The following is a 16,205-nucleotide window of genomic DNA, read 5'->3' as shown; positions in this document are numbered from 1 at the left end:
ATAAATGATAACTTTTAAAAACTTTTTTTAAGCTTTTATTTTTTTTTTATCTTTGTAGTTGGTATTTTGACAGCAAGCATCTATAGCAGCAGTACCAATTAGGAGAGGCATGAATTTTCTGCTTATATTTTAGCTTACTAAAAATAAGTGCTTGTGTCTTCAGTTTTTGGATGTGTGTTTATATGAACATCTACCCCCATCCTCAGAGACTCATGGAGGCTTGTATTGGTATTAAGAATGGAAGGGAAAGTTTTCTATATTAAATTTAATCTAATACAGTAAATGAGTAGGTTGTGAAATAATAGAGTATGGAGGCATTTTCTCATTTGATCTTGTTTGGAGACTGGAATATAGATTAGAAAAAAAGGGATAGTGTGATCAGTATTTGCTGATCTTATAATGGTATGCATAAAAAACTCAGGGGACTTAAACCCACTTCTGAGAGTTTTGTTGGTAGCTGAATATGTGATCATATTCAAGTAGCTCAGTTTACAAATGGGAATAATTATTTACAATAATGACATAATTCTAAAATATGTTGCAATGAATTTCACAATAAAGTGATAGGATCCATATCAATATAGACAGTTTTACTAAGGGACTCAAAATGATATCTGAAAAAAATGAAATATGTACAAGTAAAAGAAGGAAAGTTTTTCAGCAAAAAATCAAGTGATCCCAAAATTAAAATACAAATTTAATGTAATTCCTGTTATAAACTCAGGTTTTTATTCATTTTTTTAAATACTGTAGTTCAGTCTTTTTCTTTATTTCTTTTTTATTATTATTATTTATTTGACAGAGTTAGATAGAAAGACAGAGAGAAAGGTCTTCCTTCCGTTGGTGCAGCCCCCCCCCCCCCCCAATGGCTGCTATGGCCAGAGCCAGGAGCCACCTCCTGGTCTCCCATGCAGGTGCAGGGGCCCAAGCACTTGGTCCATCTTCCACTGCCCTCCCGGGCCACAGCAGAGAGCTGGACTGGAAGAGGAACAACCAGGACTAGAACCCGGCACCCATATGGGATGTCGACGCTGCAGGTGGAGGATTAACCAAATGAGCCATGGCGCCAGCCCAGGTTTTTATTCATTTGTTTGTTCATTTATTCATTCACTGTGGAGTGATTCAGTGAGATGATTTTAAAGATCTTCTGGAAGAAAAAATCTGAATAGCTAGGAAAACTGAAACAGTAGTGTCAGAGACTAGCATTTAAAGCAGAACATTAGAGCCAGTGTGCTTCCATCTATATGGTATTTGTGCTTCCATCTATATGGTATTAGTGTAAGAGTAGACAGAGATCATTGGAAGGAAGAGAGACATCAGAAATATTTTTCTGGGTATGAGCCAATGGTGGCAGTTTAATTTGGTGAGGAAAGGATGGAACATTAAAAACTACTACTCATGCAAGAAAGTAAAAGAAAGCCCTCATCTTGGGTCATACATAAAAATAACTTCCAAAGAATCAGACTTAAAACTAAAAGAATCATAACATTGTAAGACACATTAAGCATTTGCTGGGAACCCAAGCAACTTTCTTAACTGTGCCTAAAACCCAGATGCTGTAAAAGAAAACTAGGAGAAAGATGCTTAAACAAAGCCCATAGATTAATGATAGATTTGGGGAGAAAACGTTAACATAGGTAATCGACAAAAGTCTTTACTGAATACTGTTGCTGTTATACAGCAAGAACAACACTGACAAACCTATTTGAACACTAGGCAGAGAATGTGAATAAACATTTTAGAGGAAATAAAATTCAAATGGCCAACAAATATGAAAAGATGCTGATTTTTTTGTTTTGTTTTGTTTTTTTGACAGGCAGAGTGGACAGTGAGAGAGAGAGAGAGACAGAGAGAAAGGTCTTCCTTTACTGTTGGTTCACCTCCCACTGGCTGCTGCAGCCGGTGCACTGCGCTGATCCGAAGCCAGGAGCCAGGTGCTTCCCCTGGTCTCCTATGCGGGTGCAGGGCCCAAGCACTTGGGCCATCCTCCACTGCCCTCCCAGGCCACAGCAGAGAACTGGAGTGGAAGAGGGGCAACCAGGACAGAATGTGGCGCCCCGACCGGGACTAGAACCTGGTGTGCCAGCGCCGCAGGTGGAGGATTAGCCTATTGAGCTGCGGCGCTGGCCAAGATGCTGATGTTTATAATAGTATAAAATGAAAATTAAAATAACAATTATATATCACTCTAGATCCATCAAACTATCAGAAAATGGAGAGCCGTAATACTATTAGCTGATATTGCAAGAAAAAAATACAGATACTTCTAAGAGCTCATGGAAAAATGGAACTGAAAGATAATTTTACTTTTTGCAAAAAATATTTTGAAATCCGTGCATAGTTTTCATGGCAAGCATTTTCCATTAACTTTTGAAAGATCTCTTGGATATGTGGATTTCAAAATTTTTGTACCAAAAATAGACTTATCTTTTAATTCCATTTTTCCAAAAACTTTATGAAGTACCCTCCAACTCTTAACACACTGCAGAAGAAAGAATGAAATATTTCAATCTTTTTGGAAGGTTATCAAGCACTGTCAGTTAAAATTAAAAATCTTTAGACCTAACAGACCCATTCCCAGGAGCCTATCTTATAAAACCCAAAATACTGTGTACATGTACAAAGATGTTTACTGTACTATTTTTACCAATGGCCAAAATGAAATACAACAGAAGATAGTGAATATCTATGCATACAGGAATAATTAACTTGAGCTGTCTATCCCCTAGGAAGGTACTTCAGAAAATTCATGGAGGGTGGGATTAAAAGGTGTAATTTTTTTTGGTGCAAAAATTTTGAAATGCACACATAGTTTTTTTTAATAATATGCATTTCTGTGAGCTTTTGAGGACCCTTTGCGTGCATGAATTTCAGAATTTTTGCACCAAAATAAATATTATCTTTTAATTCCATTTCCACACTTTTAAGTAACCTCATTATTTAATTACATTTTCTGCAAACTTTTTAAAGATTCTATTTATTTATTTGAGATGTAGAGTTACAGGCAGAGAGAGGGAGAGAAAGAGAAAGATTTTCCAACTGCTGGTTCAGTCCCCAAATGGCCATAACGGCTGATCAGAAGCCAGGAGCCAGAAACCTACTCCAGGTCTCCATGCGGATACAGGAGCCCAAGTATTTGGGCCATCCTCTACTGCTTTCCCAGGCTATAGCAGAAAGCTGAGTTAGAGGAAGAGCAGCCAGGACACCCACTGTATGGAATGCTGGTGCTGCAGGTGGAGGCTTAGCACACTATGCCACAGCGCCAGTCCCTGCAAACTCTTTTAAAGGGTTTTTTTTTTTTTTTTTTCCCTTCCTTTGGAAGACAAAGAAAGATATTCTATCCACTGGATCATTCCCCAGATGCCCACAACATAGAGAACTGGGCTAGGCCAAAGTCAGGAACCGGGAACTTCATCCAGGTCTGTCATGTAGAGCAGAGATCCAAGTACTTGAGCCATTATTCGCTGCCTTCCAGAGTGCACATTAGCAGGAAGCTGGATCAGAAGTGGAGGCAAAACTCAATCCTTGGCCTTCTAATGTGGGATGCAGGCATCCCAACCAGTGGCTGAACTGCTGATGCCACAGTGTTTAATTTCACAGCAGCCTAAAAAGAGATGGGCATTATCATCTGTTATACAAGGGGGAAAAACAAACAAACCTGCCAAACTTATACCAGTTCAGTGTGAGCCAATATTCAAACACAAATGAACTGACTCCAGAGGGTACATTGCTAATCTCTAGAATATGCTACCCCTTCTCTCCTTGAGTTGATTGGTTATGGCAAAACTTGACAGTATAAACAGTAATATAGAAAACTGTGAAATGAATGCCATGACTGAAGGTTGAACAAAATATGGAAGCTTAGAAAATGAAGGAGTTGATCTTACTGCAAGAAAATGGGAAGATTCATTTAAGAACATTATGGTAATTGACATTGTAGTATATGTGAGTTTTGTGAGTGGAGAGTGCACAGAAAGTCATTTTAGACAGGAAGAATTTAGTTCACATAACTGTAAAAATGGAGGCATGCCTAGGAAGAAGCCAGTAATCCAGTGTGACTGACAGACCTGATACTGTATGAGAAAGTAATAGGAAGTGAGAGCATAAAATTGAAGCTCTTGATTTTCATGCAAATTATTTTGGACTTTAGGCAATACTAAGCCACTGAAGATTTTTGAAAAGTAGTGATATGCTCTGGAAACAGCATATTTCTGAGGTTTCTAGCTTAGATGAATAGGAGAAGTTGGGAAGGTGGGCTCAGATTACCAATGACTCCAAAACATTCTTCATGTACTCATTCTTGTATTAAGAAGAAAATTAAGCAATTTAAAATTTATTTTAAAAGCAAGGAGGAGGCAATAACTAGAGGTGACTTGAAATCCTTTGTTGGTCTTTGTGTTCTTAGCAGAAATTCATTATTATTCAGAAACAAAAAATAGGTCAATTTTCTCATGTTATATAGTTTAATGGAATATGAAATATGTTAACTTGTTAAGAGGTGTTGAGTTTCAGATTGTCTCAGGACTCCGTAAATATATATTAAACAAAACAAGAAACCAAATCAGTAAATATAATAAAAACCTGAAAATAATACTTTCACTTGTCATGCTAACAAAAACAATTATTTCTTCTTATTTTATGTTTTTAAAAATAGCTTCATTCTATCAGATATTAAACCCTTAAGATAAGTGAAACATAATATTAAGAAGAGATAGTTATTATTCCCAGCTCTGTAAGCCAAGTGCTTCACATTAACTTAATGCCATTCATTTTGAGATGAATTTGAAATTCTTCCATTCAAGCATTGACTACACTCTAGGTGCTTAAAAACTGAATTAGCAAAGAAACGATTTTTCTTTTACATTTGATGTGTGTAGAAATGATGCTAGGAAAGCTTTGGTACTAGTTTTGTGAAAATTATATTAGGTTCAAGGGTAAGATATTCTTAGACTACTCTCTTCTTTCTAAAAGAGTATCACTGTAACTGAGTGACTATAGGTTCAGAAAAGAACTGAATGACATTTGAAGGAGGGTAAAAGGTCTTTTTTTAAAATAAAACATTTGTTTGAAAGGCAGAGCTATAGAGAGAGGGAGAGAGAGAGAATTTCTGTCTGTGCATTCACTCCCCAGATGGCTACAGCAACAGTGGCTGGGCCAGGTCAAAGCCGGGAGCCAGGAGTTCCTTCCAGATCTCCGAAGTAAGTGCAGGGGCCCAAGCACTTGGCCCATCTTCTGTTCCTTTCTCCAGTCCATCAGCAGGGAGCTGGACTGGCAGTGGAGCAGCCGGGACTCTGGGATGAGAGCATTGCAGACAGTGGCTTTACCTGCTGTGCTACAATGATGGCCCCAGTAGAAAGGTCTTGAACTTTAAGCTCAGTTAGCAGTACTGTATCCTGTGGGTTTTACTGTCAGTAATGGTATAATTGTCCCAAGATGGTAACCGTGCCCACCTATCTGTCCATCCATCCACACACACACCCACTTACTTACCTAATTAGCATATAGTGAATTGATAGAATTAACATTTTAAAATATTTGAGGTCCAATAAACTTGAAAATAAAACTACCATTTCTGGATTATGGTATTAAAATTATTCTGGGTAAAATTATTAAAAAAAATAATTTGGGTTTCTGGTTTGTAGAAGAGAAAAGTTGGAGTCTTAAGAGCTTCTGATGCCTAATAGTGTACAGGATTATAAGAGTAAAGAGAAAACATGGCAAAGTTTTTTTTTTTTTAAATGTTCTAGCAGGAAAGTATAGCTGTTCTTGTCTTCAGCAGGGACATGTGGAATGATAGCTGATCAGGGTTATGAGAAAATGTAGTTAGATTTTATCCAAATGTAACAAGGACTAGAATATGGCAATTCCTCATGTCAATAGGTAAATAAAGGAAGCTGGTTAAAGGAAGGACTGAAGTAAAGACAGCCTACTTTCTCAGTCCACCAGAGTGCATCTATCCCTCAGGAAAAGAAGTGGGCTGTGGCCAGAACGATGGCCACACCAACATTAAAAGGATGGACAAGGAGGTAAGAGCTGTTAAAGGCCAAGGCCAAATTTCTGGCATTTTGAAGTTCAAGTGTCCTAAAAATGGAGAAAGTCAAATAAAAAGATGGGGGAAGATCTATTAGCTTTGTCAAAATAATCATTTAATCTTTGCTGGTGTAATTTTGGTAGAGGACTTGCTTAGGTTATAGCTTTAGGTTCAACTGGTTAACAAGTAGGAGACTCCAATTAATGACCAAAATCAAACTTTGCTTTAACCCTTTGTAGATACCACATTTTCTACAATAAGACAGACTAGACCATATGTTGCTTTATTGGCAGGAAAATTTTTTTAAGAAAAATATTAATTCACTTTGCCTATTAATACTAAGTATTGAAACCTCCCTTGAGAAGTATCTGTATCATTCTTTCATTACTGGGGCATTTTTAAAGAACAATTTCAGTATTGTAAATCATAGTTAAATATAGAAATCTAGATTTACATGAAAAATAGGTGATAAAAATTCATGATTGAGATTTACTATAGTAGTTAGAAGCAATCAAAAAAATTACATTCTGTGTTCCTTATCCAAGTTTAGAAGCATCAGGAATGTAAACAGTATGTAGTCTGCTAATACTATAATTGATAATGTCTAGAGTGAAGGATTCTGTATATTCACCATGAGATTTCTGATACTTCACTGCTGAATTAGATATACTTATTAATTTCATTCCTGGGACAAGTAGACAGTGAATGGTGGAACAGAGAATTCTTGCCTCTTCTTTTAAGCATAGTCCCTAAGCAGCTGAGCCATGCATGTCCAGTTCTTCCTTCTCAGATTGCTAGATAGATCATTCTTCTCTTGGAAAATGGAGGGTGGAGGGGTGCATCTGCTAACTGAGGAGGATAGATATTCCATCATGAGGAAGCTTGAGGCCAGTGGAAGAGGGGTTCCTGTCCCAATCATTTTATTTTATGGTATACTATCTTAATTCACACACAGGAAAATAGATAGGTGCTGGTTGATGACTTTTGACAAAGATACTCATGTAATCACTACCTGAGACAAGATATGGAACATTCTAGCACTTTGTAAACAGATTCACAGCAAGATTTCTTTACTGACCCCTTCGTTCTTTTGAATTTGTAATAATTCTGTTGAAAGCTTTGATTGTGTCCAGATCAGTTTAGTGAACTTTTTCTAAAGTGTTTTCACATAGCAATAATTTTTTAATCTAAAAAGCTTTTATTTAAGTTATACAAACTTCATATATTTCATATGTAAAAATTTAGGAATAGTGAACATTAACAGACTGCAGAAGAAAAACCATATGATTATCTCAATAGACGCAGAGAAAGCATTTGATAAAAACAACACCCTTTCATGATGAAAACTCTAAGCAAACTGGGTATAGAAGGAACTTTCCTCAATACAATCAAAGCAATTTATGAAAAACCCACAGCCAGCATCCTATTGAATGGGGAAAAGTTGGAAACATATCCACTGAGATCTAGTACCAGACAGGGATGCCCACTCTCACCACTGCTGTTCAATATAGTTCTGGAAGTTTTAGCCAGAGCTATTAGGCAAGAAAAAGAAATTAAAGGGTTACAAATTGGGAAGGAAGAACTCAAACTATCCCTCTTTGCAGATGATATGATTCTTTAGGGGATCCAAAGAACTCCACTAAGAGACTATTGGAACTCATAGTAGAGTTTGGCAAAGTAGCAGGTTATAAAATCAATGCACAAAAATCAACAGCCTTTGTATACACAGGCAATGCCACAGCTGAGAAAGAACTTCTAAGATCAATCCCAATCACAATAGCTACAAAAACAATCAAATACCTTGGAATAAACTTAACCAAGGACGTTAAAGATCTCTACAATGAGAATTAAAAAACTTAAAGAAAGAAATAGAAGAGGATACCAAAAAAATGGAGAAATCTTCCATGCTCATGGATTGGAAGAATCAAAATCATCAAAATATCCATTCTCCCAAAAGCAATTTACAGATTCAATGCGATACCAATCAAAATACCAAAGACATTCTTCTCAGATCTGGAAAAAATGATGCTGAAATTCATATGGAGACACAGGAGACCTCGAATAGCTAAAGCAATCTTGGACAACAAAAATAAAGCCAGAGGCATCAACAATACCAAATTTCAGGACATACTGCAGGGCAGTTGTTATCAAAACAGCCTGGTACTGGTACAAAAACAGATGGATAGACCAATGGAACAGAAAAGAAACACCAGAAATCAATCCAAATATCTACAGCCAACATATATTTGATCAAGGATCCAAAACCAATTCCTGGAACAAGGACAGTCTATTCAATAAATGGTGCTGGGAAAACAATCTCCACATGCAGAAGCATGAAGCAAGACCCCTACCTTTCACCTTACACAAAAATCCACTCAACATGGATTAAAGATCTAAATCTACGACCCGACACCATCAAACTATTAGAGAACATTGGAGAAACTCTGCAAGATATAGCTACCAGCAACGACTTCTTGGAAAAGACCCCGGAGGCACAGGCAGTCAAAGCCAAAATTAACTATTGGGATTGCATCAAATTGGGAAGTTTCTGTACTTAAAAAGAAATAGTCAGGAAGGTGAAGAGGCAACCGACAGAATGGGAAAAAATATTTGCAAACTATGCAACTGAAAAGGGTTAATAACCAGAATCTACAAAGAGATCAAGAAACTCAACAACAACAAAACAAAACAACCCACTGAAGAGATGGGCATTTTTCAAAAGAGGAAATCCAAATGGCCAACAGACACCTGAAAAATTGTTCAAGATCGCTAACAATCAGGGAAATGTAAATCAAAACCACAATGAGGTTTCACCTCACCCCGGTGAGAATGGCCCACATACAGAAACCTACCAACAACAGATGCTGGAGAGGATGTGGGGAAAAAGGGACACTAACCCACTGTTGGTGGGAATGCAAACTGGTTAAGCCACTATGGAAGTCAGTCTGGAGATTCCTCAGAAACCTGAATATAACCCTACCATAAACCCAGCCATCCCACTCCTTGGAATTTACCCAAAGGAAATTAAATTGGCAAACAAAAAAGTGGTCTGCACCTTAATGTTTATTGCAGCTCATTTCACAATAGCTAAGACCTGGAATCAACCCAAATGCCCATCAACAGTAGACTGGATAAAGAAATTATGGGACATGTACTCTACAGAATACTATACAGCAGAAAAAAAAAAATGAAATCCTGTCATTTGTAACAAAATGGAGGAATCTGGAAAACATTATGCTGAGTGAATTAAGCTAGTCCCAAAGGCACAAATATCATATGTTCTCCCTGATCGGTGACAACTAATCGAGCACCAAAAAGGAAACCTGTTGAAGTGAAATGGACACTATGAGAAACAGTGACTTGATCAGCCCTTTTCCTGACTGTTGATGTACAATTTAATACTTTATCCCTTTTAGTATTTTTTTTTGTTCTACTGAATACTATTGGTTGAACTCTGTAATTAACACACAATTATTCCCAGTCATTTACATTTAACTGAAAAGTGATCCCTGTGTTAAATATAAGAGTGGGAATAAGAGAGGGAGGAGATGTACAATTTGGGACATGCTCAATCGGACTTGCCCCAAATGGTGAAGTTAGAAACGTGCCAGGGGATTCCAATACAATCCCATCAATGTTGTATGTACCAATGCCATCTCACTAGTCCAAGTGATCAATTTCAGTTCACAATTGATCATACTGATAGGTTTAAGAGTCAAAGAAATCACACAAACAAGACTAGTGTCTGCTAATACTAACTAATAGAATAAAAAAGGGAGAGAGCAATCCAACATGGTAAGCGGGATACACAGCAGACTCATAGAATGGCACATGTCCTAAACAGCACTCTGGCCTCAGAATCAGCCCTTAAGGCATTCAGATCTGGCTGAAGAGCCCATGAGAGTATTTCAGGCATGGGAAGCCAAAACACTCTGGCAAAACAAAAACAAAAACAAAAACAAAAACAACTAAAACCTAAATGAAAGATCTCTGTGAGTGAGATCCCAGTGGAAAGAACGGGGCCATCAAAGAAGGAGGTACCTTTCTCTGAAGGGAGGAGAGAACTTCCACTTTGACTATGACCTTGTCTAACATATTGGAGTCGGCGAACTCAAAAGGTTTCCATAGCCTTGGCAACTCATGACTAGTGCTTAGGGAGATTACTGATGCCATAAACAAGAGTGTCAAATTGTTAAGTCAAGAATAGGAGTCACTGTGTACTTACTCCTCATGTAGGATCTCTGTCCTTAATGTGTTGTCCAATGTGAATTAATGCTAAAACTAGTACTCAAACAGTATTTTACACTTCATATACTGTGTGGGTGCAAACTGATGCAATCTTTTCTTAATATATACTAAATTGATCTCCCGTATATAAAGAGAATTGAAAATTAATCTTGAAGTGAATGGAATGGGAGAGGGAGCGGGAGATGGGAGGGGTGCAGGTGGGAGGGAAGTTATGGGGGGGGGAGCCATTGTAATCCATAAACTGTACTTTGGAAATTTATATTTGTTAAATAAAAGTTTAAAAAAATTACTTTGTATTTTGTAATTTTTAACTAATTTTTAAAACCTTAGTTTATAATTTAACTATTTTACTTTATAATGTTAATTACATTCAAATATTTATCTTCAAAATATTCTCTCGTAGACTAATATGGTAATGTACAAGTAAGTATTCATTAAATACACTTAGGAAACAATAGGGTATATAGGTTAAAGAATGTGCCCTAGAGTAAAAGTGCTTTGATTTAAATCTAGAGTCTTTGCTCTTCTAGCTCTGTGATTTTAGTACAAATTATTTCACTTTTCTGTGCCTTCACTTATAAACCATATAAGTAAAAAAAAGCAAGGATCAACTAAGTACTTAGATGAGTAAAATGAGTATAATAAGAGTACATTTATATTCTGCTCTAGGATTATTGTGTGCATCAGATAAGGCAGTACATTTAAAACATACAGTACTACTCTGTTAGTCTTATCTGTTCTTATAACTTGTTGACTGGTAGTTCTGAGGAATTGTAATTTGACTAATACTGTAAGTCCTTTTTTTTTTTTTTTTTTTTTTTTTTTTTTGACAGGCAGAGTGGACAGTGAGAGAGAGAGATAGAGAGAAAGGTCTTCCTTTGCCATTGGTTCACCCTTCAATGGCCGCGCATCACGCTGATCCGAAGGCAGGAGCCAGGTGCTTCTCCTGGTCTTCCATGCAGGTGCAGGGCCCAAGCATTTGGGCCATCCTGCACTGCACTCCCGGGCCATAGCAGAGAGCTGGCCTGGAAGAGGGGCAATCGGGACAGAATCCAGCACCCTGACCGGGACTAGAACCTGGGGTGCCGGCGACACAGGTGGAGGATTAGCCTATTGAGCCATGGTGCCAGCCAAGTCCTGTTTTTTTCCTCAGTGTTGTGATCATTTTTGTTACTTTCAATAATAGGAACTTAGATATTATATATTCATAGTTTATTTCAGAAGCATCAATTTAATATCTACTTACCTGAGATATAATGCCCTGTAATTTCTGTTTAGCTTATAGAGTATTGAAATAATACCAATGGATATAATTTTACTTTAGAAAAAAATCAGTTTCTCATTGTGTCTCCTAAGAAAATAAATGTTAACCTTGATTGTGAATGATAACTTGGGGTTTTTAATTAAGACTAGCTTTAGGATTATGTTAGTCACAAATTTTACTAGGTTCAGCTAGAGATATGATTATTTGATGTCTATTTTTAAGTCTTTTTTTTCCTGTAAGTTAGCTCTCATAGCAAGATAACATCATATTTTTGCAGTTGTCATGGTGGCAGTGTACAAAATTCTAGTAAAATGTGTACTTTACTTGGAAGTAAGAGAATATCTGGAATGCTAATCCTGAAGATCCTTAGTATCCTTTTAGGAGAGTCATGAGAGCAAACTTACTTGCTTCATAACGTTATTTATTTATTTATCTTTTTCACTATGTTGACATTTGCACTGACAATGGTGATTGCAGCAATTTTGAGTAAATAAATTGCTGTGATTTGGTATGCATCAATTGGGGTAGCAGCACAAACCTATACTGTGGTTATTGTTGTCTGCCGGCACACACTTGAAGTAAAAGAGAACACAATATGTAACTATTCCATCAAAAATATCCATGATTTACTACAAAAAGTATTTTTTAAATCCTAGCCTTTGGAGCTGGCACCATGGTACAGCAGGTTAAAGCTGCCGCCTGCAGTGCCAGCATCCCATATGGGTACCAGTTTGAGTCCTGGCTGTTCAACTTCTGATCTAGCTCTCTGCTATGGCCTGGGAAAGCAGTGGAAAATGGCTCAAGTTCTTGGGCCCCTGCACCTGCATGTGAGAACTGGAAGAAGCTCCTGGCTCCTGGCTTTGGATCAGCTCAGCTTCAGCCATTGCGGCCATCTGGGGAGTGAACTGGTGGATGGAAGACCTTTCTCTCTCTCTCTCTGCCTCTTCTTCTCTGTAACTCTGCCTTTCAAATAAATATATAAATCTTAAAACATACACACACACACACACACACAAGAAAAAAAACCCTAAGCCTTTAAGTCCTCATTTTTAAAATATTCTATATGATGAAGTGGCAAGTATACATAAAACACTTTCAGTGCATCATATCTGATGGTTTCTTTAAAGAAAAGCACTTGGGAGCTGATGGAGGTTCCCCCTTCTACTGAGGATTACCATTTTGTTTATGAAAGAACCAAGACTTTTTTTTTTTAAGTTTGATTATTTACCAGACATTTTCTCACCAATGAATGAAGTTAGTTTGTCATTGAGAGAAAAAGCTGACAGTATTACTTGTTGGAAAATTGGAGTTCTCAAGAAAAAAATTAGAATTTTACAAAACTTAGACCTCCTTGAACTTGACAGCTTCCCAATACTTAAAACACTCATTTTAAAATAAGATTAGTGGCCGGCGCCGCGGCTCACTAGGCTAATCCTCCGTCTTGCGGCGCCGGCACACCGGGTTCTAGTCCTGGTCGGGGCACCGATCCTGTCCCGGTTGCCCCTCTTCCAGGCCAGCTCTCTGCTGTGGCCCAGGAGTGCAGTGGAGGATGGCCCAAGTGCTTGGGCCCTGCACCCCATGGGAGACCAGGAGAAGCACCTGGCTCCTGCCATCGGAACAGCGCGGTGCGCCGGCCGCAGCGCGCTACCGCGGCGGCCATTGGAGGGTGAGCCAACGGCAAAAGGAAGACCTTTCTCTTTGTCTCTCTCTCTCTCACTGTCCACTCTGCCTGTCAAAAAAAATAAAAAATAAAATAAAATAAAAAAATAAGATTAGTGATATTAACAAATGTATTACTTTGAAATAGTGTGATGAAATGTGTCAACAATTGAAAGACAAGCATAACTTACTGACCTAATACTTTTTAAAAAGTTTTATTGATTGATTGATTGATTGATTTGAAAGGCAGCAAGAGAGGGAGAGGCAAAGATTGATTTTCCACCTACTGGTTCACTCCTCAAATTCCCTCAGTTTCCTTTGTTGTACCATGCCCAAACCAGGAGCCAAGAACTCTTTCCAGGTCTCCCACTTAGGTGGCAGGAACCCCAGCCATCATCTGTTGCCTCCCCAGGTGTATTAGTAGGAACCTGGATCAGAAGGGAAGGTGGGACTTGATCTTTGGTGCTCCAAAATGGAATGTGGGCATCCTAAACTGTGGTGTAAGCTGCTGTATCACAGTACCTGCCCCTGACGTAATATTTCTTAAATGATCAATACATGTTGATGTTTTGTATGCCTAAGGGCTCCAAAGCACAAGAAATCAATGGATTTTAATATAGCAGTTGGAATGTTCATTGATATTTTTTCAAAGCTCACATGGCAGCTAACCTGTAGGAAATTTTAGTATACTATTAAAGAATATTCACAAGAATCCAACATAATAATTAAAAAGACTTCCATTTTCTACCTGTATGTATATGGGAGGCTGAATTTTTTTCACTTACTCAACCACAATAATACATCACAAAATACTGAATTCAGAAGCAGATATTAGAATGAGGTTATTTTCTTTTAAGCCATGTTATAGAGATTTGTAATAATAATTAGCCACTCTTGCTAATTTTTTTATTTTGTAAATATAGTTATTTTCATTTAAAATGCTAGTTTTTTTAACATATAAAAGGTTAATAATTTTACTTTCAAATGAATTGATGTGTTTTTTAAATCTTAGTTTTTAATATCTAAATAAGTTAAACATCAATAGAAATATAAAGATAAGCTCTTTGGGCTCCTCAATATGTTTTCCTACTGTAATGAGGTTTTTTAAGAATCTGTGGTCTAGAGAAATCCACGTATGATTTAGGAGGAGGACATAGGCAAAATACGTGTTTCAGCTTAAAGTAGCTCTTTGATGTGAAGTGTTTTTCAAATGAAAGTGTTAAGGTAGACTTTGTAGTAATCACTTTTTTAAAATAGAGATTTGTTTGTTTATTTATATAGAGATCTCCTCCACTGGTTCACTCCCAAATGGCTGCAACAGTTAGGACTGGGCCAGTCCAAACCTAGGAGCCAGGAGCATCATCCAGGTCTCCCACATGGGTGACAGGGGCCCAAACACTTGGACCATCTTCCACTGCTTTCCCAGATGCATTAGCAGGGAACTGTATCAAAAGTGGAGCAGCCAGGACTTGAACCAGTGCCCATATGGGATGCTGGTACTTGCTGTGATTTAACCTGCTCTGCCACAGTGCTAGCCCTGAAATTTATTTTCTTATAATTTGAAAGGCAGAGTGACAGAGGGAGAGACACAGAGAGATCTTCCATCTGCAGGTTCACACCCCAAATAGCTGTAACAACCAAGGGTAGGCCAGGAACTCCATCTGGATTTCTCACATGTGTTACAGGGGCCCAAGTATTTGGGCTATCTTCCACTGCCTTCCGAGGCACATTAGCATGGAGCTGGATTGGAAGCAGAGTAACCAGATTTGAAAAGGCACTCCAACATGGGATGTAAGTGTCACAAGTGGTGGCTTAACCCACTGTGCCTTAATAATGGCCCCCACACTTTATATTTTTTGAAGTCATATTATTTTGAAACTTTTCCAAAATTTCGCTTTCATTTTATATATTTAAAATACAAGAGAATAACAAAATGAAGTATTTGGACATTTAGTTTTTCTCAACCATAGCTGGTAGCTGATTTTTTTTTTTTTTTTGAAGCGCAATAAAGTATAAGAAAACCGAAAAAGATATTCTGTGGTTATCTATGGAATATTTCCTTATGTCTCACACATACAGAGTAAATACTTCATACTTGATTTAAATGGACAAAGCTTTATTTAAAAATTTGTAATAGTTCAGTGCAGTGCCATTTTGGAATGTAGATAGAGGGCAATTTACTATAGTGGAAACCTTTTGCATATTAATGTTAACTGTTTATCCTTTTACCATGTGAAATATGATGGTGATAAGGTTGGTTGAGTTTCTGATTTTTCGTTTTTATTTAAACAGATAATCTCAGTGATACCTTAAAGAAGCTGAAGATAACAGCTGTTGACAAGACTGAGGATAGTTTAGAAGGATGCTTGGATTGTCTGCTTCAAGCCCTGGCTCAAAATAGTAAGTTTCATTATGTTTTTCTCAAATGCAGAGCAAAAAAAAAAAAATCGAATCAGCAGTCATTCAGAATATATAGTTGAATATATAGTTGAACAAATAACTTGCATTGACGTAACTTGAATGTTTTTGAGTCCTGTCCCTGAGTGCTGAGGTTGTGTTACATTTTCTACCCTCCCACTCAACCTCCCACCCTCAAAATAAACTCAAAGCCAAGTTGATAAGCAAAGAAAGGAGGAATTGATTGGTGGTGATGACATTAATACCAGCCTCAGAAAGAGGCCATTATTTCCTTCCTAACAGACAACATTATAGTTGTTTTTTTCTGAACACCTACATTTGTGCTTTAGAAAAGACTGCTTATTTGTGGGTTGAGTGGGGGGGAGAGAGAGGAGAAACAGAGAAGATAACCTAAAACACTTGACATTTTTTCACATGAGATCTTATGGTCGCTATTTAAAGTAATTTTACTTTAAAATTATGTGTGTATATGTAGATTAACTTGGAAAAACCATCAATAGTCAACTAAAAATCCCCTGAAATTGAGACAAGACTTTGGTGTGTGGTAAATACTAGAAATAGAAATTGTGTAATTGTTCATTAACT

General features: G+C 37.4%; 1 protein-coding gene across 4 annotated transcripts in view; it reads left to right on the top strand.

Moving 5' to 3' along the window:
• RAP1GDS1 (Rap1 GTPase-GDP dissociation stimulator 1) overlaps positions 1–16,205 on the top strand; it is a 177,343-nt gene that overhangs the window by 25,622 nt on the left and 135,516 nt on the right. For all 4 annotated transcript variants that reach the window (XM_062199847.1, XM_062199846.1, XM_062199845.1 and 1 more), the window contains exon 2: positions 15,495–15,602. In XM_062199847.1, the coding sequence (XP_062055831.1) occupies positions 15,495–15,602 (108 nt within the window). The remainder of the gene's footprint in view (positions 1–15,494; positions 15,603–16,205) is intronic.

The sequence above is a fragment of the Lepus europaeus genome, chromosome 8 (assembly GCF_033115175.1).
Source record: "Lepus europaeus isolate LE1 chromosome 8, mLepTim1.pri, whole genome shotgun sequence".
Classification (NCBI taxonomy): domain Eukaryota; kingdom Metazoa; phylum Chordata; class Mammalia; order Lagomorpha; family Leporidae; genus Lepus; species Lepus europaeus.
This window is presented reverse-complemented; position numbering and strand designations above follow the sequence as displayed.